This window comes from Lemur catta, chromosome 8 (genome assembly GCF_020740605.2).
Source record: "Lemur catta isolate mLemCat1 chromosome 8, mLemCat1.pri, whole genome shotgun sequence".
Taxonomy (NCBI): Eukaryota; Metazoa; Chordata; class Mammalia; order Primates; family Lemuridae; genus Lemur; species Lemur catta.
In genome coordinates this window covers 34,871,244-34,897,560 of record NC_059135.1, presented here as the reverse complement: position 1 = coordinate 34,897,560, position 26,317 = coordinate 34,871,244, and the positions used below count along the sequence as shown (strand labels likewise).

The following is a 26,317-nucleotide window of genomic DNA, read 5'->3' as shown; positions in this document are numbered from 1 at the left end:
CTACACAGAGCAGGCTGAGTGATGGTGAAGATATCACGCTCCAGATTGTGGCCTGTAGGTTTCCTGTGAATAAGAAAAACATCATAGCTTCCTGAGTCACAAGGATGACAGGGTGAGGAAAGGAAAGGGGGAAGGCATCAGAGGACACATGCCAATTGGGAAACTGTTCATCACTTTCCAGATATTAAACTACCAGGCAGTGAAGGCAACTGGTCTGATTTTTCAGGTGACAACATACCAGAGGCAGGCTGGGACTAGTTTTCTACTAGGCCAACTGATTTATCACAATGACAAGCTATGGGTCATATGCTTCCAGGAACCAGACACTGGAATATGTCATCTGAGGTACAGCACACCACTAAGTACTTTCTTAAACTGATATTGATTTATTCTTTTGGCAAACACTTTCTGAGTACCTACTATGTGCCACGCATGGTACCACACACTGGGAATCCAATAGGAAGTAAGACAAAGTCCTTTTGGAGGAGTTAATGGTGCAGTGGAAGAGAGAAAGGCAATGAGCAATTCTAATATTAATATTATTTGAAAATATTTAAATTCTTCAGTTCACTTAACGGAACTCTGTCTAGGCCTTATACCTGCACCAGGCCTAGATAGTCCTTTACAAAGTCCTTTCATGTAGAAACAAAGAAGATATTAGTTTACTGACAAGAGAGCAGACCAAGGCTGAGGAAGAGAGAGAAGTCAGTAGACATCCTCGGATATGTCACCAACCTTTTCTAAGAAAAAAAGGAACAGCTTCTTGGTTATCAGATATTTGCCCACTGTTCTATAGACCAGTGTTTCTCAAACTGGTGTCCTTGTTTACTAGAAATCTGTAGAAATCAGCTAGAGTTCTGCAAGAATACTTAAATTTTGTGTTTTCACTTTGATGATCAAAGCAGCCAAAATGATACAAGCATATTTTGGATAATATAAATGACATTTATGACTGAATATTTCCATGTGACTTTGGGTCCTACGTCTGTATTTACAAGGTGGTTGTTGCCAAGGGATCAGAGATGAACTTTTAAAATGTTGGTGAGTAGGCCTGGCTGCCCTGAGGTCGGCAAGAGCTTGATGTGATAACAATATGACAACAACGGTCCCTGTCTGCCACTCATGCACAATTCTCTTACCAATTAAAAAGATAAACTTTTCTGTTATAGTATTAATTTGCATCATGAAAATGATCAAGTGAGGCTAGGTAATGTATATATAAATTGCCATAGGCTAATAAGAAAAGAAAAGAGATGGATTTAAAAGTAAATTATGCATTTATGCTAAATAATGCATAAAGATGTCCTGGCTTATTCTAAGAACAAAGCTTTGCAATAGTTTGCAAACTGAAAAGTAGTGGTAGAATCCACTCATCCTAGGGCACATTCAATGCTATGCCTTTTTTTGTATTGCATTTGAAGATACACTATTAAATAAACTGGCAATGAAATCAGTAGATAAAAATAAGCTTTTTGTTAAGAAGAAAAAATGACTGTAATAATGTCAATTATTATATCTGTACACATGACAGACCATTAGATGCAAAATCAAAAGAGTCAAGTCAAAAAGCACAAATATATCTTTCCACTGACAAAGGCCTCAACATTGGCGATTGGGCTTCTGAAAAGCAAAATTTTCTCACATCGATGGCATCAATTCAAATGGTATTAAATTTTTTCATTTTTATTTAATTTGTATATCACTTGGTTTTATAGTTTATAAAAGCTTTAAGCATAAGAAGTTTATACATACTTTGTACACATTTAAGTTTATTTAAAATAAAAGTGGTTAAAGTCAACATAATAGGTATGTAATATTTCTTTTCCTTTTAGAATGGAAAATAACAGATGTGACTCCTACAAATTCCCATGAGTCCACTCAGTGTTTTGAATAAACAAAACAAGTTTGAGAAATGTTGTTAAAGATACATCTGAACTTGAATAGAGGAATGTTTGAAATTTTTAATATATTTATGCTAGTTTATTTTATTAATTTATAGAGTTACAAGAAATCTGTGGCAGTCTTCTAATTTCTTTCCTTACTTCCACCTCCTTAATAAAGAAATTCTATTGAATCTTAGTGGTTTATAATGAAGATTAAGGTTAGACTCAAATAACATATATTATCATTTGACCCTCTCTGCATGGGTATGTTTCCTTCTCTGTGCCCTTTAGAGTACATTCCAGAACTTTCACCATTGCACCTTCTCCCCTGGCCAGTGAGATATAACTTAAATTTCTTTTGAAACATGAATTTCTTGAGGGCAAAAGCCCTTCCTCCTTTATCTATGTGTTCTCAGAGTACCAAGCAGCGTGCTGTGGGCACAATGAGTGCTTAGTAAAATACAAACCGGGCACACGATCAATTAAGGCCAAAATAACAGATTTGGCTCCTGACAATTTCTCTAAGAATACAATCAATGTTTGGAATAAACAATCTTGTTATCTTTTTTTTTGTGGTGGCAGAGAAATAAAAAGAGAATTAGAAAGCTGATAACAGATTATTTGCAGAATCCACTGGAGGGAGGTGCAAAGGACAGGTAAAGAGGCAACCTCTTAACATGGAAACTCACAACTATTAAAACAAGATGCTACACTGTACAGTGACAACCTCAGGAAGAAGTCTCCAGCTATTGCTGCCTCTCAGACTCTGAGGACATTTATGCCTTTGCAACCACTTCCTCCAGGGCACAGAATCACCCCAGAAGAGCAACTCTAGCAGAAGATCATTTGAGGACAATGAACAGCCTCAAGACTGAATTCCCACAGAAAACATTCTCACTGAAACCACTCAACATTTTGGTGAAGTTAAAGAAAGGCACGTGTTCAGAAACAACCCGAAGCAGCAATACTCTCAACCGCAGAACTCTAGATTACAGACTGCACATCCGGGTCCTGTAGACCCTGTTCAGCAGCACATTCACAAATACATTGTTTTTAAAAACTATCTTCAGGCAGTTCTAGAGAAGTACCCTTGACTTCCATAACAGTATAATGTCAAGAAAGGAAAATCAGCACTCACCATTCACACTCTATTACAGTCATAGGGCACTGTTTGACTTGACACATAGAACCAAGCAGGAGAAAGTTTAACTTTTCTTTTGATCTCCCCTTATATAGGTTAGATTTGGAAATTTAAGTCCATTACAGGCATGTGATTCTTATGGCCATGTAAAAGTGAAATGAATTAGCAACATGATTAGGGGCAAAATTTGCCATAAATGGATATAAATTATCTCCATGGTAAGAACTTAGAGACCTAGCGAACTCTCTTTTCTTGTTTCTTCTTCTTAAAATAAGTATAATTATAGAACGTAAATGAAATGCTCAGCCTGGAGTCTGCTATATGGTAAGCACTCAATAATTTTAAAATATTGAGTATATTATTAGATAGGCCCCATAATTATTTATTCCTTTTTCAACAGACAGTATGATCTATTGAAAAGAGAGCCAAACTAGATTTCTGGTGACCCACTCCTTTTTCTGCTACTGTTGCTGGCAAGTTGTTCTAAATCAACTTGTCAACAACATATTATTAACACAGAAGGGACGCTTATTTTTGTTTGCTTTGTAAGAAATGCTTCTGTTTCACTAATAACTAGGCAGTTTGTTTAAATACATGTTAAAAATAAAATTTCATTAAAAACCATTTTGTGCTATCATAAATAATTCATTGCTCTTTATGATTTTAGGGATGGATTTATTATTCTTTTGGGTTTGGGGAAGGCATTGGGACTGGATTCAATACTGATATTTTGCTTTGGTCCACAGAGAGTCCATATCTAACGAGCTACTGATGAGGGATGATATTTTACTGAACTGTCTTCTTGATAAATGGAACAGAATACAGCAAAAATCAACAGTGAAACACATATACCTAAAACATGGTTATTCCTTGCATGATAAAATGGTTTTGAAAACCATGATTGAACCATTTATTAGCAAGAAAACACAATATTTTGGAGAAATATCCAATGGATGAATATATATATATATTTTTTTTTTATTTCAGCTCATCATGGGGGTACATAAGTTCAGGTTATATACAATGTCCATGTCCTGCCATCCCCCCGAGTCAGAGCCTCAAGCGTGTCCATTCACCAGACAGTTCACCTGGCACTCACCATGCAGTCATACCTCCATCCCCTCCCCCCACCCCCCACCTCCCCGAGTCTGCACCCTCAAGCATGACCATTCCCCAGACGGTGCGCAACGCACTCATCGTGTAGACATACACCCATCCCCTCCCCCCACCCCCCATCTCAATCTGATATCTAATTGGTACCCTTCTCCAATGTGTATTTAGGTGATGGTCAGGGAAACCAATTTTCTGGTGAGTACATGTGATGCTTGTTTATCCATTCTTTGGATACATCACTTAATATAATGGGTTCCAACTTTCTCCAGGAGAACCAAAGAGATGTCGGATCACCGTTATTTCTTATAGCTGAGTAATACTCCATGGTATACATATACCAAAGTTTACTAATCCATTCGTGGATTGATGGGCATTTGGGTTGTTTCCACATCTTTGCAATTATGAATTGTGCTGCTATAAACATTCGGGTACAGGTGTCTTTGTTGTAGAATGACTTTTGTTCTTCTGGGTAGATGCCCAATAATGGGATTGCTGGATTGAATGGTAGGTCTATCTGAATTTGTTTAAGGTATCTCCATAATGTTTTCCACAGGGGTTGCACTAGTTTGCAGTCCCACCAGCAGTGTATGAGTGTTCCTGTCTCTCCGCATCCACGCCAATATGTGTTGTTTTGGGACTTTTTGATACATGCCATTCTCACTGGTGTTAAGTGATATCTCATTGTGGTTTTGATTTGCATTTCCCTGATGATTAGGGACATTGAGCATTTTTTCATATATTTGTTGGCCATTCTTATATCTTCTTTTGAAAAATTTCTATTCATGTCCTTTGCCCATTTTTTGATAGGGTTGTTTGATTTTTTCTTGCTGATTTTCCTGAGTTCTAAATAGATTCTTGTTATCAGATCTTTATCTGATGTGTAGCATGCGAAAATTTTTTCCCATTCTGTAGGCTGTCTGTTTATTTTCGCAACTGTTTCTTTGGCTGTGCAGAAGCTTTTTAACTTAATCAGGTCCCATTCGTTTATTTTTGTTGTTGCTGTGATTGCCTTAGGGGTTTTCTTCATAAATTCTTTGCCTAGACCAATGTCTGTAAGAGTCTTTCCTACATTTTCTTCTAGAATTCTAATAGTTTCTCCCCTAAGGTTTAGGTCTGTTAGCCACCTTGATTTGATTTTTGTGAGAGGTGAAAGCTGTGGGTCCTGTTTTAGTCTTCTACATGTGGCTATCCAGTTTTCCCAGCACCATTTATTAAATAAGGATTCTTTTCCCCAAAGTATGTTTTTGCCTGCTTTGCCAAAGATTAGATGGCTACATGAGGATGGTTTTATGTTTGGATTTTCTGTTCTGTTCCATTGGTCTGTGTCCCTGCACTTGTGCCAATACCAAGCAGTTTTAATAATCACAGCTTTGTAGTATAGTTTGAAGTCTGGTAAATTAATACCTCCCATTTTGTTTTTGTTGCTTAAAATTGCTTTTGCTAAACGGGGATGAATATATTTATAAGTTGGGGAATCTTTCAAAGTTATAGTAGGGAACTACATTTATGGCAAAACACTTTAACAAATACATGGATTTGATACTTTAAAAAGAATCTCAACTAATTTTGGCTATTAGAGCTCTTGCTTTGGGCCTTTTTTTTTTTTTTTTTGAGACAGAGTCTCGCTCTGTTGCCTGGGCTAGAGTGCTGTGGCGTCAGCCCAGCTCACAGCAACCTCAAACTCCTGGGCTCAAGCAATCCTCCTGCCTCAGCCTCCTGAGTAGCTGGGACTACAGACACGTGCCACCATGCCCGGCTAAATTTTTCTATATATATTTTAGTTGTCCAGCTAATTTCTTTCTATTTTTAGTAGAGATGGGAGTCTCGCTCTTGCTCAGGCTGGTCTCAAACTCCCGACCTCAAGCGATCCTCCCACCTCGGCCTCCCAGAGTGCTAGGATTACAGGCATGAGCCACCATGCCCGGCCTGGGCCTTTTTAACTTTCGGTGTTTGTTCAGTTGTTTTAAAGTTAATAGTTATGAGATTCCATGAATGGAAAATGTGAAAATTAGACACATACATGATGAATATGTCAAAAACCTATATAAATCTATAAATTAGCACATCTACTCAAATAAAATGAGGAACAATTATTTCTTTTGCAGAAGTCATAGAATAGTTGACAGGTTCTAAGAATCTGTGTTCCCTTCTGTTCTAAAGAACAAAATCGAAAACTCTCATTAGACCAACAGGATAATTAGCTTCTTGGGAAGATCTTTTAATGTACCTTTGGATGGCTTCTGAAATGGTATCTCAATGACATTGGCCTGCTATTTTGGCCCTCAGTAATTTCTGCTGAACCTTGGGCCAGAAGGCTCAGTCCTCTGTCTAGCCATAGAATAGTCAAGGCTGACTTCCTTGCCTATGTGTAAAAGATTTTAGAGTAAAGTTCCCTGTGGAAACAGTGTGAGAATAACACTAAAAAGCCCTTTACACAGAACTTAAATCATGGAATCAAAGGACACTAGTTGCATTTTAATTATATCCACAGAATCACATGGTTCCATTTATATGAGTATCAATCTCAGGGACAATGATTTACAGAATTACAGCAAGTTTAGGAGCAAATTACTTTAAACTGAGTCATCGTGATACAATAAAGGAGTAAAGGGCAGACTACTAATACAAAATTAACTTAAGTTTATTGTATGCTCATTTTGCTTACACAGTACCAAGTGCTTTACATAATCTCATTTAATCTTCAAAAGGACTCTGCAAGTTAGAAATTCCTATCCCCATTTTACAGATGAGGATAACAACTTGGAGGTTGTTAGATGTCTCATTCAGTCACCTGGTGAGTAAACTGCAGAGCCAGAATTCAAACCTAGGTCTCTCTGACCCAAACCTGAACTCTTAAGATCTGTACTCAACTATTTTCTAAGAGCTATTACTGCTGACCTCCCAGTGAGAGACAGAGCCTTCTATTTTAGGACTTCCCACTGACCGTTACTGTGGTGTTGATAAATTATTGTAATCAAGTGTCTTAAAGGATTCAGTTATTATCCCTATGTACATGGTCCACAGGAAAATAATAGTCCCAGTCTAAATTTTCTGTTATTAATTTGGTACAGCAAAGGTCAGAAGCTTGCCATGTTGGTCCAGACATCTGAGTGAGCAGTAAACAAATTAGAAGAGGACTAAGGGAGAGAGCTAGGCAAGTCTTAACAGGAAAACACACGAGGATTAGCAGAAGCAAATTCATGCTATTTTGACCAAGTAATTCAGATGTTAACTGAGATTAACATTTCCAGTCTAATATTAAATGTAGGAAAATTCATTTGCCACAAAGTTGGATAACAAATAGGTTAGAAATTTTGAACTCTGGGGTTTGTTTTATGTAAGCCAACTTTTGACACTTTAACTTTTTATTTCATAAAATCCTGTATTGTTTGATAATTTAAAAATGGGCAATTATTTTTAAAATAAAAGAATTAAAAGTAAAATTAAAGTATAACAAAACTCCAGGGCTCTTAAAATAGGATGATGGAAAGAAACAGAAGATCCAAGTCTGCATTTGCTTCTGGTCTCGTGAATCCTGAGACACATATTGACTTGCCTTTTGTGGCCCACAATTTCTTGACTTCCAAGTTATTGATTTACTAATAACAATAGTAATTACTGTTAAATGTGGAAAACATGGAATGGTCTGATTTACCCAGAATGAAAAAAGCATCACAGATCATGTCCTCATGGCCAGGGAATTGATATGAGAAGCACCTAAGAAGATATCAGCCTGGTGCCCAAAGTGATAACTGCTGATGTGTGGGGAAAGCTGGGCTAGTCAGGAACAGATTAACTGGCTGGACGTGATAACCACGTAAGTGGGGAAATTCTCAACTCTTAACTCAGGTTTACAGCCTTTCTCATCATACATGTTGTACAAACACCAATACTAAAAATTTCATTGAATTTATATGTGTTATATTCATCTATAAAATATTCTTAACGGGTTGTTTTTAATAAGTATATTTATATTTGAATCAAATATTAGAATATTTTATTTCAGCTTTTATTTTAATGTCACTACATACAAGCATCTTAGTATGATCACCATCTTTCAATGAGAACCAGTAATGGGATAAAATAATCCAATGGGGACAGTACCCATTTGACAGATTTGGATTTTTCCAACCAGGGAAATAAATCTCTTTTGAGATTAAAAACAAAATAAAAAAGAGGGCAACAACTTGGTACCATTCAAATTCACATGACAGATGAAGTTATAGGGAGCAGCGATTTAAATGCAGCAGTTGAAAGTGAAAGCCACATGCCATTGCACAGACAACCGCAGCCGTTCTATAGGAAAAGATACACAAGTGGAGTCCCAAAAAAGAGAAAGCTGTATATGGACACAAACTAAATAAACTGCTTGCTATCCTCTGGCTTATGAGGAATCACAAGCAAAACAGGAGAAGCACAAAGTAAAGAGGTGTATCTGCTTGAATCTTCCAAGGGCTACCACTTATTTCCTCATTATAGTGAGGGAAAAATAAGAAGGAATATTTCTTCTTCATCATGGCTGTGCCATGGATGAAGAAGAACACACATGGAGCTATGTTGGTACTGGGAACTCTTGCTCCAGGTATGAATATAAGGCCCACGGTTACCTTTGGCACATAGATTACCCAGCGGCTCTGTATCATGCATAAATCTGTTACCAAAAATACCACTGAAATAAGAGATTAAAGAACCTCAGCTGCTTCACCGTCCCTGTGTTTGTGGGAATGCTCTTTACAATGCAGTTTTTAACTAAATGAAACAGAATGTTCTCTTAGATATACAAACTTCCCCTTTATAATGTTATGATAAGCAAAATGCTTAACTACCAAAAAGTTTTAAAAAAATGAAAGTACAGTATGACACATACTCTGCGTAAGAGAAATGGCATTATCTTATTGATTTAAGGTCCTGCTTTTTTCTACTTGCCATAACTGCATCTGCTTCCCATGGTCAAATTCTGTAAAGAGTTTTTAAAAAGTGTAAATAGATGGAAATATATTTCAAAGCCTATCAAATAATTTCTTAATGATAGATTACCACATGAGATCTATGTTAGAAGATTGCACTTAACTGAGGACACTGTCACTAAAAACCAGAAATCTTCAACAGTCTTTAGATTAGAGAATTTTAAGACTAAAAAGCAGAAAGAAAACAAAAACAAAACTAGAAGCTACCAACTGGGGCCTGCAGCTTTTCCCTCTGTTAGGATCTGTTAAGGTTTTGTCAAGTCATTAAAAAATAATGATAGATGCCCTGTTCATGTAGATTAAATCATCTAATGGTAGAGATTTAAAGATATATTAATTGCTTTAAGTAATAATGTGGAGTGCAGAGAAAAAGTAAAAAAAATTCTTGAGTTTCCTCTTTCTTGTTCTTTTTTGTGGGGGATGGGGTACATTAGGAGGAACAGACATTGACTATAAGTATATGTGTATGTGTGTGTGTGTGAGTGAGATGGCTGTAAGTGGCTGAAGAGAGAGAAAATAGAGTTCTCCTTACTTTGTGATTAGCAAAAGAATAGGAATTTATTTTGTTTGCCTGTTTGTCTGTCTTGCTTTGAGGTCTAGAATCTCCAAAATCTCTAATTAGACCACTGAGGAGTTCATTCTGCAATTTTATTAACTAAAACTTCTTACATAAGATTCCCTAGGGGACCATGGATTACTGAGTGGATGCCATAATAAACAAACATACAAAATACTCACTTGTATAATTTTTATAATTTTTGTGTGATTGAGAACAGAATGCTTATGTTGGGGAAAGCACTAACACTTGAGTTAGATGTTAACCATGTGAAACCAGGATTTCTGTACAAGCAATGTTTGTAGTGTCATACTTGAAATTTTGTATACCTTTAGCCTTTAAAAACTTTAGAAGGTAATGAAAACTTTAAAGACATGACATTGAGAATATCATAAGAATATTTGGTAATTTGTTTTCAAATCATCAACTATATGTATTAATATATAGGTGCATTTACATTTGCTATATGCAAAGTGCTATTCTAGATATTTGAGCAGTAAGGAAAAATAATGATGAGTTGGATAAGATCCCTATTTGCAAGGATCTTATAAAATAATTGGAAAATAAAGCATAAGGACTTGAAAAGTCAAATTATAGCACAAAAGTCAAATAGTTACAAAAGTACAAAGGACAATTTGATTATATAATTAATCATCACATTAGTGTCTAGGCCAGAGGTTATTACACCTGGCCATGCCATCAGAATCATATGGAGAGGTTTTTAAAAACTAAAGGTTGGAGTCTACCCCAGATATCTCTTTTTTAAAAATTTTTTTTATTTCAGCATATTATGGGGGTACAAAAGTTTAGGTTATGTATATTGCCCTTGTCCCCTCCCCCCCAATCAGAGCTTCAAGCATGTCCATATCCTAGACAGTGTGCATCACACTCAATATGTATGTATACATCCATCCCCTCCCTACCCCACATCTGCCCAACACCTGATTAATGTTATTCCTAAATGTGCTCTTAGGTGATGATCAGCGAAACCAATTTGATGGTGAGTACATGTGGTGCTTATTTTTCCATTCTTGGGATACTTCACTTAGTAGAATGGGTTCCAGCTCTATCCAGGAAAATACAAGAGGTGCTATATCGCCATTGTTTCTTATAGCTGAGTAGTACTCCATGGTATACATATACCACATTTTATTAATCCACTCATGTACTGATGGGCACTTGGGTTGTTTCCACATCTTTGCAACTGCGAATTGTGCTGCTATAAACATTCGAGTGCAGGTGTCTTTTTTATAGAATGTCTTTTGTTCTTTTGGGTAGATGCCCAATAATGGGATTGCTGGAGCAAATGATAGGTCTACTTGTATCTGTTTAAGGTATCTCCATATTGCTTTCCACAGAGGTTGCACTAGTTTGCAGTCCCACCAGCAGTGTATGAGTGTTCCCATCTCTCTGTAGCCACACCAACATTTATTGTTTTGGGACTTTTTGATAAAGGCCATTCTCACTGGAGATAAGTGATATCTCATTGTGGTTCTGATTTGCATTTCCCTGATGATTAGGGATGTTGAGTATTTTTTCATATGTTTGTTGGCCATACTTCTGTCTTCTTTTGAAAAATTTTTGTTCATGTCCTTTGCCCACTTTTTGATAGGGTTGCTTGATTTTTTTCTTGCTGATTTTCCTGAGTTCTAAATAGATTCTAGTTATCAGTCCTTTATTGGATGTGTAGCACACAAAAATTTTTTCCCATTCTGTAGGTTGTCTGTTTGCTCTCGTGACAGTTTCTTTGGCTATGCAGGAACTTTTTAATTTAATCAGGTCCCATTTATTTATTTTTGTTGTTGCTGTGATTGCCTTTGGGGTCTTCTTCATAAATTCTTTGCCTAGGCCAATGTCTATAAGAGTTTTTCCCACATTTTTTTCTAGAATTCTAATAGTTTCACACCTTAGGTTTAAGTCTGTTATCCACCGTGATTTGATTTTTGTAAGAGGTGCAAAGTGCGGGTCTTGTTTCAGTCTTCTACATGTGGCTATCCAGTTTTTCCAGCACCATTTATTGAATAAGGAATCTTTTCCCCAGTGTATGTTTTTGTCTGTTTTGTCAAAGATTAGATAGCTATATGAGGATGGTTTTATATCTGGATTCTCAGTTCTGTTCCACTGGTCTATGTCTCTGTTCTTGTGCCAATACCAAGCTGATTTAATAACCACAGCCTTGTAGTATAGTGTGAAGTCTGGTAAATTAATACCTCCCATTTTGCTCTTATTGCCTAAAATTGCTTTTGCTAAACAGGGTCTTCTCTGGTTCCATACAAAGCGTAAAATTATTTTTTCTATATCTGTGAAAAATGATGTTGGTAATTTAATAGGGATTGCATTGAATCTGTAGATCACTTTGGGTAGTATAGACATTTTAACAATGTTGATTCTTCCAATCCATGAGCATTACCCCAGATCTCTTGAATTAAATTTCTGGGAAGGGTGTGGGTGGATAGGGAGTCTAAATTGAGAAGGGAAAGAAGTTGGAGGAGGTGAGATTTGGCATTTTGTATTTTATAAAGTTCCCCAGGTGATCCTGATGAAAACAGTTTGGCATAATAAAGTGGATCAGTATTTGAGTGTCACTGCTGTGGGCCAGGATGGTACCATTGTGCAAATATACTTCTACCAGTAAAGGTGACATACAGACGAACTGGGCTTTGGGTTAAGTAAGATTTTCAGCAGAAACTCTCCTTTTTCCAGCCCCGCTGATGCCTAGCACAGTGAGATCAGGAACTAGTAGGCTAGATCGTGAGAGTGAGAATCCACAGTGGAGTTCAAAGATTTCAACGAGGGGGAGCTTGCACTGGGTTTTAAAGGAAAAATCTTTCTTGTCAAACTGAGAAGAGAAAAGCTTGCCAGGGAAGAGGAACAGCATGTATTCAGGAAAGTAAAACTGGGCTTGAAGCATGACGCATTGAAGAGTTGTTTAGAAGAGAGGGTTCATGCAGGGGAATGCTAGACTGTAGAGAGGATCGGATTCCCTACTCAGGTTCCACTCTGTTTTTATTATGGAAAAATGTGAATATCAAGTCTAGGATTGTACAAATCTCAATCCAATAAACTCTGTTACTTTTGTTTACTCAAGCTACACTCACAAAGTTAATGTCTTATTAATATTATTTTCATTATAATTTGCACATCTAGGATGCACTCTTGGCTTAAAATTTTGTTTCTTTTTACATATTTCTTATTTAAAGAAGGTTTTAGGTTGTTTGGTTGATCTTATTCAACTCATATTTAATAAAGAAAAGCCAGGACTACAATGACCTGTCGTTGATGACATAAACTATTTGTGCACAAGATGTCTTTATAAAGAATGCCAGAAAGAAAGAATTTTCAAGACAATTATCAGTGTTACTAAGATTTACTGGTTGGGCTTATACAACTTGAACCAAATACCAATATTATGGTTACCTGAGTGAGTGATTCCTGGTAAGATCAGGTTGACGCTCCTGTAGAATTTCAAAGATATTGGGTTGACGCAGAAATGCAACAATCTTGTCATTGTAAGCTGAAAAAATCAGAAGATAATTTTTTGAAAATCTGTTATTATTTTTGTGCATAGAAATCTAAACTTTTTAAAATTTGTTTTTCTGGTTAATATACCTTATACTTAAAGTCCTAGTTTAGACATGCACTGTTACTACCACTACAGATGATTACATTCCAATTTGTGTCTAACCTGCTATATGGTGATTGCACTTAGATCTGTCAGGTGTGGCTTACTTAACCATTCTTATTAAACTGATTTGATATGCCATATTTATTACCAAATGGCAAAATGAGATCACCAACAAGGTTCTAGATCTTGATAGTTTTAAGCTTACCAAAATCAACCTCACAGAAATTACAACAGTCATAAACAGAAAACCACCTTCTGATTAAATATCAGTCAGCCTATGAGGTAAAGAGGCAGAACGAGGCAGAACAAGAGTTGACAAAATGCAACAGTTGTCATCAACGGCTATGACCAAAATGCAGGGAACAAACCATTCTCAAACTCTATGTGGAAATAAATGTCATGAAGCCACAAATAGCTCTTTACCAAACCAACTATACCAACAGCTACAACACAATCATCATTGTCACCTATGTATAAAACATGTTAAGTAGACTGTTAGACTTTGACCCTAGATTTCTTCTTATCCAGTGGTTGTCAAACTTATTTAGTCTACATTGCATTTCATGATAAAGGTTTTCTTTTTTTTAAGAAAAAAATTTTAAAGCAAAAACAGATAAATGGAGAGCTACTGTTAACTGAAGATGGAGCAGGGAGCCTGTATGGCCTCCCACCTGTCTGGCTCCACTGCTCTACTTCAATCTCATCATTTTAATAACAATTCGAGTTGTTTTTTTAGGCCTATATGCCCATATTCATTTACTTTTATTTTGCTATTTTGGAGGCTCTAGCTGTCTTCTATTTGTCACAAAAAAACCTTAAGAATGTGCTGTCATTGCTTGTTTATTTTGTGAGGCTACTACAGATTCATGCACCATTTAAATTCTGTTTCAAGCCTTAAATATATACTAAGTATATATTTGTCCAAATGCTTAACTGATAATATTGAATAATATATTGCCTTAAGAAATTATTTTCCCTTAACTTGAATAATATGATACCTTTATTCAGGAAAGGTAGAGTAGTATTAGAAAAATCTCATCCTCTAGAAGTTTATAAGACAGAAGCCCTTTGAGACTCAAGTCTCTAAGATGTTATAAATTTCATAAGGATAATGCAACAACTTCTCAACACAGGGTAACAAATAGCAGGCTGACAACAGGGAAGTATCAGCACAGTATGCATAGTATACACCATAGCATGAAAGCACAGATAAAAATATTTGGAAAGGGATGACATACCCACTGGAACCATGTCCTGGTACTGTGGCCTACTGACTGTATTGAACGTGCTGGATGGCCTGGGAAGAACTGGTGGTCCTGCATGTCGAGAATCCTCTCCTACCTGCAAACATAAGCATCATTTATGTTCTGCACCAAGAACCTGAGTTTTCTCTATCAGCATTTCCAACCAAGTTGTTCCAAATACTTCATGAGCATGGTGAAGTACCACCTGAACAGAACAGATAATAGCTCTGGAGCTGAAGCAGGGTTCTCCATTCTCAAAAACCTTGCTTCAGTGGCTGGACGGGTGAAGGGTTGAGGCATCCACATCCCTAATGGGGGTTGGGGCAGTGAGTATTTACCAAGTGGCACAGAAGTAGTTCAATATGCTTATAGTTATTAAGACTTTAGCAGCTAAACACCAGACCTCTTGCTCAGAAATAACTTCTACACTGACAGAACACAGTCTGCGACAATACAATCAATAGGAGGAACTGAGTGCTACAAGATGTATTGAGGCGGTGTCAGGATATTCCTTCTTTGGCCAACGCAGGCCCGGGAATTCCCTGGCTCAGCAGAGGAGGGGCTGAAGAGCAGCAATCTTTGTGTGGGGTTCCAAGTCAACGTGTTACCTCCTTAGGAGCAATTTTACATGCCTATTAGAGCATCCAGCACAACAGCTCTTTCTGGTTTGAGCCTCCCACACCACGGAGCTAATAGGAGCAGGTGTGGAGGAGCTAAATAGGGTTGCCCTAAACTGAATTATTTATTGTACCTAGTATAGATTTAGAAACTCATACACACAGGTAGATAACCAAAAATGCCCATTAATATTCTCACTGGAAAACTTAACATTGCTTTAGCTTCTGTTTTAGCATTTCCCCCCATATTACAGAAATCTTTTAAAACAATAGTAGGAGTAGAAGAGAAGCATAAAAGAATGAGAAAACAAAAGGCAAAATAACAGACTGTACTGGATTTATACACTGGTACTTTTAAAATAGAGCTTCTACTCCCACTTACAGCCATTTTATCATATTGCATCAGTTAGGTGTTTGCTAAGGATTTTTCTAAAGACTCTAATGCTACAAATATCCTCCCCACCCTCCACTGCTTGCGTGTCCTTCAAGAATGCAGCTCACTCATTCTTCAAAGTGTCATTCAAATAACCCCTCCTCCACAAAGCCTTCCCTTCCCCTCAAGCTGGAGTTAAATGCAACCTCCTCTGAGCCCCCATAGCTCAGAGTGGTGTATATTTCTAAAGCAGTTGCCACTGTGAACACTTCATATCATTTGTCAGTTATACCTCAATAAGGCTGGAAAGAAAGAAAAAAAAAAAAGTCATGATTATCTAAAAAAGTTACTAAAGTATACTTTTCCAACTACTCCAAAAACTGTTTATAAAACATTTTTCACTCATTTTTAATCATTTGTTATATGGCTCCACATTTTCTCTTCTTATTAAGAACACAGGAAATGTGTTACTTGTTTGTATCCCTCACACCAAGCACTATGTATCTACATGAGAGTAGGTGTTTGGTAAATGCTAATTTGTTTGATGGATGAGATACCAATACTTCTACTGGCTGGAATATTTGCTGAATGAGTATAAGATGGGGGCTGGAAAGACCCATGTAAGTCTCACCCTATTTCTCGAGTTATTGGCTTAGAGGAATGAAGTCAGCCACTTTCTGGGGAGATTCAATCATTAACTACACATTGTTTGCCAGACAACTTATAATCATTTCAACACACCAAAATATACTGTCCCTCCTGTCAGTATGTCGCCACATATCACCATTTCCCAGGGAAGTCAAAGGTCTTCTCCATGAGACCTCACTCCCTTGAAGCCAGACCCTCAGGCAGTGGGCAATCCATCTGATGGGTGGCGCTTCAGGATATGCATGCTTCCGCAGATGGGTCCGAAAGGACATTCCCCTCGGGGGTTTCACAACGCTGTGGCTCAGTGCTGAGTCTATGTGGAGTTCTCTCTCCTCCACTGATCAGTTTCCATCAACAGGAGGAGAGGTCTTAATGTACCCCTTAGGGTTCCTCTCCCACAACAGGCTACTACCAGAACATGAAAATAATTCAAGTTCTACAGTTGAAGGAAAATGCAAGTATAGCTATCAGTCTCATGCATGTTTTCCCAGGAAAATAGTCGTGACCTGATTGAACAGTCAGCTTCATATTGTGAAGTCAGGATAAAACAAATGGCTAAAGTTCACTAGCCATGTGATATAGTCAGATAGGGACCTAATTATGCTAAAGATTACACATGAGGTCCAAAGGTCTGTTTAGCTTTTAAGATGAACGCTGTTAGCATCATCCAGTTCACCACCAGTGGTTTACATGACAGCAAGCTAAAGATTTATTAGCTACTCATAAAACATAAATATTTTCGTGCATACCTCATCCTGCAATAGATTTATATATCATTTTTATATGAGCTTCTCATGTATATTCTTCTATATTTGCACTTATGACCAGCAAACACACACTACATTAGACCAAGCACGTAAATCATGAGGGGAAATTCCAAGAGTGGAATTCTGATGAATCAAATCCAGTTATTTATTGCATTCATAATTTTTTTCTTATAATAGAGGCTACAAAAATATTTGACCTACAATATAATATTGAAAATATGATATGCACATGGACATAGAAAAGGCATGCAGGAAATAATTCTATTTGTCTAAGGGAATTTTTGGAAACAATGTACATCAAGTGATGATATACACTCAAACCACAGACCAATATTAAGGCGAAGAAAACTTGACCTAAAACATTCCTTTTATTTATTTAAGCTGCTAAAGGAAGAAGTGAAACAAGAGATTTGTTTTGGGGGCTAGGATATTAGAGGGCCCCCATGTGGTTACCATGGGCCACTGCAAACTGGCCAAGTAGAGCACAGCAATTTTCAGACATTCTTAGTTCAGCCCATTTTCTCCAGGCACTTAGAGTGCATAAACCAACTCTCTCAGCTGTATCTTAATTTTAAAGAATACTAGGGAGGATTCCACAACTCCATAGCCTTGGACAAAAATTTTAATGTAATCCAGAAAAACTCAATTAAGAAATTCTTCCCTATATTTAACCAAATTTTCACCCTCTAAAAGTTACATTCATTTCTCCATAGCTGGGTGTGCAAAAGGGCTTATGATCTTCTCTTAAGTATTTTATAAACAGTACATTGTCAATCCCTTCCCACTTTCCTCGGAGTTAAAAAAAAAAATCTTTAATATCTTCAGTCTTTCCTCATATGCCCTACCTTTTAAATTTGCAATTTAGGCTGTTTGTATTTCCAGAGAAGCCCTGTCAACATTCCAAAGCTTTTCAGCCTCCAAATGACAGCTAAATCAAACTTGGGAAAAAAAAGAAAAGAAAAGAAATAATACAAACCCAACCCGATTCCACAAACCACCACATCCTAGTGGCTTCTACCATCAGTCCCTAAAACAGGAGACTCACCTCACCCGCGCTGTGGCTGCGTTGCCTCGTCAGGTGCTGCCGATGAACCAGCGCGCTGGTGGGTCTGCTGCTCTGGAGAGGCAGCCGGGGGTCGATGAAGGTGGTGGTGCGGGAGTTGTGGTCGACAAAGAATGCCTAGGACACAATCCACTGAATCAATTGTCAATACATGCCACCTATGTGTCTTAGTGGACCTGTAACAATACACAGTCAGGACAAGATCCCCTGCCGGGTCATGATCTTAGCTGCGTCTTCTCACAATTTCCAATCTTTGGGGGCAACTTCTCTGTGCCCTCTTAGGACAGACCAAAATAGATTAGATCCAGAATGAAGAAAGCAGGAAGGAATGTTACTCCTGGTTTTAGAAGTACTCTAAAGAGATCGTCATCAAAGATATGATCTGAGAAGGAAGCCATAACAATGGACATTTGGGCTTCTCTTAACTGATGCTATTGAAGCTCTTATTGTCACACATGGTTATTACAAAGGTCTTATCCCCTGAAACTTCAAACATCATTGACTTTTCTGTCTCTTTTCCTTCTCCTTTGCAGTCAGCCACCAAGTCCTTCCCATTTTCTCACTGTAGTGTCCTTTATTTGTCCCCTCCCATCCTGAATACCACCCTACTATTAATATTTCAGGGCTTAATCTTATGCACATAAGGACTAGTAGTTTCTCAGTTGTTCCACATCTCTGTCATCTTTACTCATTTAACTAGCCCCTTACTACAAGAATATTCTTTCTAACAACTTTGATTACATCACCACTTCAATCCAAAGCCTCTAATGGCTACTCACTGTCTACAGAAAAAATATCCCAACTCTTTGGTCAGTTTTTCATCACTCTTTAGAAGTCTTCCTACTGGTCTTTCCAGTTTAGTCACCCATTACACACCCATCCAAACTCATCACATACTGACTATAACTTTGGGCAAGTCACTTAAGTTCTCTAAGCTATAGATTTCTTATAAAAACAGGTCTCCCTCATTCATGATAAACATTTCTCCCCTGTAACGTATTAGGAGGATGGAAACCATGTCTATCACGTTTACTGCAGAATCCCTGGTGACATGAAATCATGAATGAGCATAAACCATTTACCTCAGTGTTGCAGTGAAGATCAAATACAATGTAGAAAAGCATTTTTTTTTTGTTTGCTTGTTTAATTCTAAAACTACACAAGCGCTACTTATCATTATCATTAGGGGCCAAATGTAAGTTTTCAAAATAAAATTCACTTAAGGTAATAATGAAACCCATTATCTCAAGGACAACTAGAAATTTTAAGTTGTCCATGATCAGATAAAGTAAATTAGGTCATCAAAGATAAAAGAGACTATTAGGAGAGCCAGGAGAATCAGTACCTATAAATCAAGTGTCCAGGCACATGATGTATGACAAATAACCTAAGCAAAAAAGAAATGACTCTTCAAACCGATGGAGCTCAGATAACAAATTATTTTAAAGACTAGGGATGAATACCTCTAGGCAAATCCCAGAGGCAGATGGTATATTTATGCCTATTAAAAAAAAATCATCTTCCCATTATGGAACAAAATGTTTCTGCATGTACCTAATCAGGAAATGACCCAAAATAATTTATAGGTAGGTCCCAGATAGAAAAAAATTTTGTACCTTTATAAAGAAATAACTTTAAAATTAAGCAATGGATGCACTAGAAAACAAAGCAGAAAAATGGACAAAACAGGAATCTTTCCCAGTCCCTTCTCTTAATATTCAATTTCCAGGTACAAAGACTGGAATAACTGGAGGTTTTGTGTGAGATTTTGTCATCAGCCTCACAAATCCTGGATAATGCTCTCTCTTCCACAACCTGTCAGATGAAACATCTTTCTTCTCAGATCTTATAAAAAGTACATCAGTGATAAAACCTACCCAGACCTGGTCCCGTTTCACTGGGGCTTCTAATACACTTGTCCATTCATTTCTGCTACTATTCAAAATGTCATAAAATAAGAATTAAATTATTTTTACAAATGGACATGGTTAATATCTATTTTTAAATAACCCCATATCCTCTTTATGTTGATTAAGATTAACAAGCTTTTATTACTAATATAAATAATATAAAACTTGTTGATTAAGGGAAAAATACAAAGAGTACTAAAATAGAATTGCCTATTTTACTCTACCTAATTTCTTAGGAATGTTTTGAAGGGATGGGTGGCCATTAGAGGTACAATGATGCACTTGTAATTATAAGGACAAATGGGTGTCTACATCTAGGTCAATTGTGACCTGCATGTAGTATCACAGCCTAATGTGATATTAAGAGACTTGTCCAAAATCCATTCTCTAAACAATTATACTGCAAATGCCTTGAGGGTAGGGACTCTTTCTTACTCTGTTATCCCCAATAGCTTTTAGGGCTGTGCCTGGGAGAGAGAGGGTGCTCAGTAAATAACAAATTGCTAAAAACTCTAATATGCAGATTCCTGACCAAAATACAAGGAGACAACTCATAATTAACTAATCAAGTATTAAAAATCATGGTCTTTTACTTAAGTACAGAAATACTTAAAGATTAGGAAAAAATAAATGAGGAGTTTGTGTGTGTGTTTGTGTGTTAGATAAAAGGAGGGAAGCTAAAGACCATAAAACTACACACAGGAAAGAAGGTTTTAAAAATCTCATTGTAGACATGAATAAAGTACCAGGTTAAAACTTGAGAAGTAGGAGACAAAATGATGATGAAATATTTGGGATCTAGAAAAAGACAAGCCTGGTTCTGAGCTCTAGCTCTGCCATTTACTAGTGATAAAACCTCCAGCAAACTGCTTAAAACTTTTAAAGCTTCAGTTTTTGTTCTTTTAAATGAGAATAATGGCATCTACACTAAAGGAAGGCTAAATGAGATGGTTCATATACATGTGCCTGTGACATCTCAGTGCCTGTGACATCTCAAATGTAAGTTACTATTATTGTCGCTAATAATAATTTTCCTTTCTAAAACATTTTCCTAAGGATCACAATGTTTCTTGCTACAGCCCATACACAAGGCCACAAGGCTAAAAAAAAATAGAGAACCAGTGAAAACTGTGCTTCCTAGGCTCCTTGTAGATATGTGTGACCAAGACTCAGCTCTGGCCAATAAGATGTAAAACATGGCACTCTGGGAAATCTCCTTGCAAGGGACAGGTGATCTCTCCTTCTGTCTTCATCTATCCTGCTATCTGAAACAAGGATGTAATAGCTGGAGCTCCAGCAGCCATGCTGAGCCATGGAGATGAAGGATGGCTAAGCAAAAAGTTGTAAGGAGCCAGGGGCTCTTGCAACTTGATGAACCATCTGATAAACCCTAGACTGCCTACCTCTGGACTTCTTTACGTGAGAAAAGACAATCTTGTGGGTTAAACTTTGTATAGGCTTTCCATCACAATTCAGCCAAACCAAATCCTAACTGGTAACACTGAACTCTCCAAACCGCAGAGGAAATGAGATCTCTCCAAAATTGAAGCCAGAAACCACCATTATACATAAAGATGTTCATTATTTGATAATAACAATATCTCATTATCATTCCCCTTTAATACAGTTGAGTGACAATTCCCAGTTGGGAACTTTAGAGCTGAGATTTGAACCCGTATTTCAGTCTGACTCCAAAGCCCAATGAGTAATACCTCTTTCTCTACCTCTCTTCTTTTCATACATCTCTTCTTTTTTTTCCATTCTGCTTTCTGCCTACTATCTTTTCCTTTTTATGTTTTTCCCACTCTCCTCACACCTCATATCATACTTGATTTTAGAAAAGCATTTAAGTATGTATGGAAGTAGGCTGACAATAACAGCCACTCACAGTGCTTAGCCTCTCTACTGTTTCAACACTGAAAAGGCTGCTACTGATCCCAGCAACACACTCCACATACTCTGCACAATTATCATTGCTAAGCTCATCGCTAACCTGTGGGAAGCATGGCCACGGGTGGGGAATAGGTGCTATTTGTATCCCACAGGGGCTCCATTTCAGAGTCAGATGGAATGTGTATATTGTTTACACATGCTTTTTAAGTCTGCCAAGTACTCGGGGGGAAAAGTTCTCAATTAAGACCCCCATCAAAGCCACATAGCTAGAGCACTAACAGAAGACAGCATTTCTAAGAAGCAATTCCTTGGCATGCATTTTGGCTCTGCTGCAGGTCCACTGTGTGACCTTGGACAGGTTTCCTTAGAGCTTTGCTTTATCCATGTAAAAGGGATTTCTCAGGTCACAGATGAATTGTGAAAAGTATATTCTACTTTAAAAGGAAGAGGAGAGGACAGTACAAATTCCAGGCTTGTCATTTCTATTTGTGACACACATTATCAATTATGTCAGGAAAGTGGATCGCTTTCCCACAGGAAATGCTAACTAGTTCAAGCCAGCAATGAAGTTGACCTAGTACTTTTTTTAAAATTAGGTCACTTTTATGTCACAATTTTTGAACAGCCTGCAATTATTTATGAAAGTATATAACATATATTAATAAATATTGTCTAGATAGAGTATGTTGAGAACGCAGACTATGTGAAAAAAGCAATGGCATGAAAAAATAGATTCTTTTCATTTTAGCCACTAGCAAAGCAAATTTTGAACAATATTGATTCCCTACTGTTAAGTTTCACTAAGGAAATTCACTCAAGCTTTACAGTGCTGGGCCAACTAAGACTAACAACTCAAAAACTGAAAGGAATGCAAATACACAAACTCAAATCTCATTTTAAGAACTGCTACCCTTTCACTGCTTCAGGGCATAGTCAGAGTCAGGAAATATGGGCTGGTTGGAGCCAAGTGGTATTTCAGTGAGGCCAAACAAAATACATTTCTTTCTTTACACAATTCTTTCTTTCTTTCTTTTTTTTTTTTAACTTCTATTATTTTAAGAAAAGAAAAAGTCATCAGTATTTGTGAAGAAATACCAACCTCAGGCTCAACAAATCTAAGTTAAAGAAGTTTGAAATTGTTTCCAGTTAATATTTTGCCAAACCAGGAATACATATTAAACAAAATAAAACAAAAAATACTTGTAACTATGCTACAGAAAGACAGAATATCAAATCTTCTATCTTTTTTTCTCTAAAGAGCTATAGAAACAATGAAAGTATAATAATTGGCAAGTCAGAAGCACTGCATATTGTATCTGTTCTAAATTCTCATTTCTCAGCCCTACAAAGTCTTAGAAATGCTCAAAAAAGGTTAATTATAATTTACTTTAATTTGTATAAAGACTATATTTACTCACCCATTCTCTTCTTTCCAAAATACAAATTTCTTCTCAGCTCCTGGCCCCTTCCCTCAATATTTCTCCAATTATAAAAGAATAAACATGCTATTACTTTCTCTACATTGTTTCTTAAGACAGACTTTGTCACAAACAGTAGAGATGAAAAGGGCTGAATGATACAGTTTATTCTAAGTAAAAAATAGTCATGCTAACTTGGTTCTTTTGAAGCAGCGAGTAGTCCCATGACCAAGACAGTCATGACCTCTATATCGGTCACAAAAAAGGTTAATGAAGATTATTTTGTTAAACTGCTATGATTACAGCTCTACAGCTGCTAGGAAAGAAAAGAGGGATCCATGGTACTTGGGCTAGAGTTATGGAAACAGCTGGCTAGTAGATGTGGATAAGTACAATACAAGTACATACCTTAGATGTAAAGTGTTAGCTAAGGGAGTGATTTTTATGTGTTGGGAGTGGCAGCATTTAGGTGTTAGACACGCAAGCGGGGAGCCAGCGTGGTATACTAGAGATGGCCTGGACCAGGTCGTGAGAGCTGATTGTGAAATTTTCAGGAATTCCATGAGCTGGTTGATATGATGCTGATAGCACATAATTGGCCATGGTGGGAGAATTTATACTATGGAAATTGGCAAATACTACAAATCAGCCCTCCTCCCCATCTCACCTGGAGAGCTGATCATTAAACATTTGCCAGCACATCACTGTGGAAGACTGGGAATAGATTTATCCAAATCAATACATATGAGGTGGAGTAGAAGGGCATTACCATGAAATTTAATAACAGTAAATACATTTATACTGTAAAAATATTTAAAAATACTTATGAATATTTTTAAAAGATCCAATGCAGGTCATGAAGACAATCATTTAAAAAGAAAAGGCAAAGGCCATCTCCATACTTGGGCAATTCTTTCAAGATTCCATGAGTCTAGCATTTTACTCAGAAATATATCCATGAAACCAATCTCTGCTCTATTCTCTCATTCAAAAAAGTATACAGTCCAGGAAAGATACTTTACTTTTGCCATTTGCCTTCTATGTATACTTATTTGTGGGTTATTTCCTAATCTAACATCTTTACCCCTTTAGGCAAGAGACTGTAAAAAAATGTGCTATCTATAAATTCAGGGTTTAATCATCTCCATCTGGATTACTGCATAACTTGAGGTAATTAAACCAGGTAACTACCACAAAGAGGTATTAGTTGTTTCAAAGCAATTAAAGAGATGTGTCACAAAAGTATCAAATGTAATGGTCAAATAGACAACATATTTTTTCAAAATTCATTACTTATCCTGCTAGGAGACTTTCACTTGAGAACTCCAAATATTAAGTTGCATTTTACTCACTGAGCTAAATAGAACTTGACCCATAAAAAGTGGCCACCAGTTTCATGTAGGATTGAAACCAGGGTCTGGGTCACCAGTGGGACAACTTCTGCAGCCACACAGGCCATTGGGGTCTGGCAAAATGAGAATTCTCAAGAAGGCTCAGCCTGTGGGAACTTCCACCATACAAATATTTGTTCTGTTCTAAAATCTGTCCTCACAACCGTAAATGCTATCTTCTGTGGTTGTAAAGTTTGGCATTTGGACCATTCTGATACTTAAACCACCAATCTGATACCCAAAGTCACAAACCCCCAGAGTTACAAAGCTTGGATGTAGAAATGGATGTTGATTTAGCTGGGAGATATTGTAGCACATGATTTTTGCAGGGAAAAACACAAGAAACTGTGGGAAAGATATTTCACTTTAAATATGAAGATGGCTACCATTTTACATTTTTATTTTTCAAAAACCCATGAAGTTTATGATATATCCCTTACAATGTTTAAAGTTTCTTAGTATTTCAATTTAAGCCCAAGCAGAATAATCTGGGAAAAACACCCTGTGTTAATATTGTTTGAGACTATAAAGCAAAGAAGCAGAGGGAAAAAAAATTCACATTTAACATTTGAAAGGAAAGTAAATTTGTTTTTTTTTTTTTACTTTTAACACTTTTCCTAAAAAATAAATCAAATAAGCCCATTATGTATACTTGAGAAATAACCAACTTCATAGTATTCTTCTCATTATCCATGTCATTTTAAAGTGAAATTCTCTCTGTTATGCTTAACTCTCTGCAATGTAGCTTCCATTAATTTCATTCCATTGAAATGGGTCTCTTGAAATTCACCCATTATTTCTTCACAGGAACCAGGCATATCCACCTGGTGCTTTCCCATCTCAGTGCTTTCACTGTGGATGTTTTCCCTCTGTATCCTATGTTCACTGTTTCTTTTTATCAACATCCTATCCATCATTCAAGGCTCAGCTCAAATACTACCTTTACTGTGAAAACTTTCCAGCTATTCCATGCCAGAAATAAGTCATTCTACACTGGACCTTTGAATAATATACTCCAATGCTAAGGCACACATTCTTTTATAATCCAAAGAAGAAGCATTCATAGTAAAATAGCAATGTCTACAGGAGGGGGGTTTAGTGGCCTCACACAGGAAATTCATGATTTTCCACAAATGTGTAGGTTTGATTTCAGTTCCAGTTCTAAGTTACTTGGCTTCCAAGGATGTTTTGAAAGCCCTACTTTCACAACTATGGCTGATGAAGAACGCAACCATCCAGTTAGAAATTCACTGATTCAGCAAGAGAACTAATTTACCAGAGATACTACAGTAACAGAACATTCACTGCAGAGAAACAGACAACATTCTGTGTTGTTATACAGGTGTAAGGCAGAAGCAAACATCCCATATCAGTCTACCCTGCAGTGGTCAAGAACAGCACGGACAATGACGAATAACAAAACCAAATCCTACTATGAAAAAGCCATTCTGTTGGACCACCATGGTGAAGGGACACAGCAGTTCCTTAAGAAAAGGAATAGGACACTGACTTTAATCCTATAGTACATCCTTTATAAGTCATCATGCATTTCCCATGAGAGTAAGGATTCATCCATTAACAAATCTGTATCATTTTCATGAAATCCCAAATTGATGAAACTCTTTAGTTACTGTTCTGTACAGATTCTTTCTTCTACCTCTAAATTTCAGTGAAATGTGGATAATAATGATATCTACCTCATAAATTG

At 36.9% G+C, this 26,317-nt stretch overlaps 1 protein-coding gene across 2 annotated transcripts in view; it reads right to left on the bottom strand.

The window, feature by feature from the left end:
- The window catches only part of HECW2 (HECT, C2 and WW domain containing E3 ubiquitin protein ligase 2), a 224,164-nt gene that overhangs the window by 55,163 nt on the left and 142,684 nt on the right, over positions 1-26,317 (bottom strand). For both annotated transcript variants that reach the window (XM_045558979.1, XM_045558978.1), the window contains 3 exons: positions 17,980-18,114; positions 14,524-14,626; positions 13,078-13,174 (listed from right to left, as the gene is read on the bottom strand). In XM_045558979.1, coding sequence (XP_045414935.1) covers positions 13,078-13,174; positions 14,524-14,626; positions 17,980-18,114 — 335 coding nt within the window. The remainder of the gene's footprint in view (positions 1-13,077; positions 13,175-14,523; positions 14,627-17,979; positions 18,115-26,317) is intronic.